Raw genomic sequence first — 2,500 nt, forward strand, 5'->3', positions numbered from 1 at the left:
CAGGACAAACTGCCGTTACTAGTTTTAAATGGATGGTTGCTACGGCCAAAGGCCAGTCGTTAGTTCTATCTCTCCCGTTGTCAAGTGGGCGTATCCCAAGATTCTGATGAACTTTAGCTTTAAAACATCGCTATTTTACTTAGCCTGCTGTCATCCATCTAGCTAAAAGCCACCTCCGTCATATGCTACAATGTTGCAATGTTCTGAACGTCTGCATTTTACAGCTCGGATGCAACGTGACCGTTCATTTAAACTTCACAAGGAGTTCGGCGAATTAATATACAAGTGTGATACGGCCAAAAAAATGGATCTACTTCATAGCTGTGCAAATAACAAACGGTTAATAGTCATTCTAAATTACGTAGGACAATGGTAAATTCAACCAAGCAGTGGAATAATAACCGATATTTATTGGTTTGTTGTGGCCGATAACGATACGATAACCGATAATATTACTCTTGAAAAAAAATTGTGAAAAGTGATTTGGGGAAAGCATTTAATAAGCATAATTTTATTGCAGTAATTTTACCTACCACCAAATGATGGACAGAACTCATAATAGTCCTCAATAGTACGGCAGTCAACAACATAACAGTAGCCTAGCCCTACAGTATGTGTGGCTCCTAGTGAACCTGACGTCACTGAATTGCAAGTGAGTGGCTAGAGAGTTTGAATCGTTTTAGGACTAAACGCTCATAAACGGCTCAGCTTGGAATAAGCTACAGTATAGCGACCAAATCAGAGTTTGTAAGGGGAAAATTAGGTTTAGTTTCATCTGCGGGTAACTGAATAAAGCTGCAACTCCTCAGACTGTATCTTATGTCCGTCTACTCTGTTGCGCACAACCTGCTGCAGCAGAAATGAAAGGGGTTAGCCCCGAAGGTTTTAATAACTTATTATGATGACCTGTCTGGAACTGAAGCACAAATGGTTAGCATATTTCTAGGTAATAATACAAAACCCAAGCTAAAGTAATGCAAATATAATACTAAAACACAACTTAGAACTGGGCCTACTTATGTACTCGTCCCACTAACGAGTTTGTTTATTTGTTTCCCCGACCAGCGTGGTAAAGTGCAAACACACCAGCACAAGACGACTCTAGATAGGGCTGAGCTCCGCTCTGTTAAGGTTAAATGGCGGATCATTCACGAGAGGATTTTGAGATGCACAGATTCCCAAATGAACGCATATCCACAGATTTTGTTAGAGTGGTGAAATACATTCACACCGCTGACATTATATTGAGGAAAAAGTATAGCTAACCAAGCTCAAGTAGGCTAGCTCAGTGTAGCCAGACGGACCTTATGTAGGCCTAAATTAGGACTTTAAAAAATATCGGCGCAAATTATCGGCCAGAATTCTGTTATCGGAACGATAATGATATTTTAATTTTTCCACTTATCGGCTAATAATATATCGGCCGCCGATATATCGTGCATCCCTAATTAAGCCTGTACGCTCTTGTTTTGGATTCATTGAGCGCAGCTCAGTAACTTATCCTGGATGTCTTAACTCTGCTTTTGTGCAACGGGCCCCTGGTCAGCCGCAAACACAACCGCCACAGACGACTCCTAAAGCCGACCGTCGAAGACCCCGACCAAAACGCCCCTAAAGCCAAGCTGAAGTGCACCAGGAACTGAAGAGGTGGTGGAAATCTCCGTCCACCGCCGAGTTCTATTGGCCTACAGGACTCCATGGGCTGTTTACACTACAGAACTCCATGGGCTGGTTACACTACAGGACTCCATGGGCTGGTTACACTACAGGACTCCATGGGCTGGTTACACTACAGGACTCCATGGGCTGGTTACACTACAGGAGCTGGTTACACTACAGGACTCCATGGGCTGGTTACACTACAGGAGCTGGTTACACTACAGGACTCCATGGGCTGGTTACACTACAGGACTCCATGGGCTGGTTACACTACAGGAGCTGGCTACACTACAGGGTTAGTACCCTAACCCTAACACATATGTGTGTGTGTGTGTGTGTGTACACACTCACCTACATATCCGTCCTCTCCCACCAGCTTAAGGGCCAGTTTGTCGGCCAGCACTGACGAGTTGCCGTGGGCGATGTTGGCAAAAGGGCCGGCATGAACAAACACAGGGGTGCCCTGCACACACACACACACACATACATATATCATTCAGGTAAACAGTTTAACAGATACACACGTAAATACATTCCACTGAGCTTTAAGATAAAAGATACAGTTGATAACACACACAGATAGAGAGAGAGAGAGAGAGAGAGGGAGAGAGAGAGAGAGAGAGAGAGAGAGGGAGTAGGGAGAGAGAGAGGGAGAGAGAGAGAGAGAGAGAGAGAGAGAGGGAGAGAGAGGGGGAGAGAGAGAGAGAGGGAGAGAGAGGGGGAGAGAGAGAGAGAGGGAGAGAGAGGGGGAGAGAGAGAGAGAGAGATGGAGTAGGGAGAGAGAGAGAGGGAGAGAGAGAGGGAGAGAGAGAGAGAGATTTTGGCATGATGTCATTCCTTT

The 2,500-nt window shown here is 44.9% G+C and overlaps 1 protein-coding gene across 2 annotated transcripts in view; it reads right to left on the minus strand.

The window, feature by feature from the left end:
• Positions 1-2,500, minus strand: part of mthfd1l (methylenetetrahydrofolate dehydrogenase (NADP+ dependent) 1 like) — an 82,624-nt gene that overhangs the window by 37,120 nt on the left and 43,004 nt on the right. For both annotated transcript variants that reach the window (XM_076272592.1, XM_076272593.1), the window contains one exon: positions 2,011-2,122. In XM_076272592.1, coding sequence (XP_076128707.1) covers positions 2,011-2,122 — 112 coding nt within the window. The remainder of the gene's footprint in view (positions 1-2,010; positions 2,123-2,500) is intronic.

Source organism: Alosa pseudoharengus, unplaced genomic scaffold, assembly GCF_046254945.1.
Source record: "Alosa pseudoharengus isolate Yale_2024_CS ecotype anadromous, Long Island Sound unplaced genomic scaffold, YU_APseudo_1.1 YU_APseudo_1.1_scf_7, whole genome shotgun sequence".
Taxonomy (NCBI): domain Eukaryota; kingdom Metazoa; phylum Chordata; class Actinopteri; order Clupeiformes; family Clupeidae; genus Alosa; species Alosa pseudoharengus.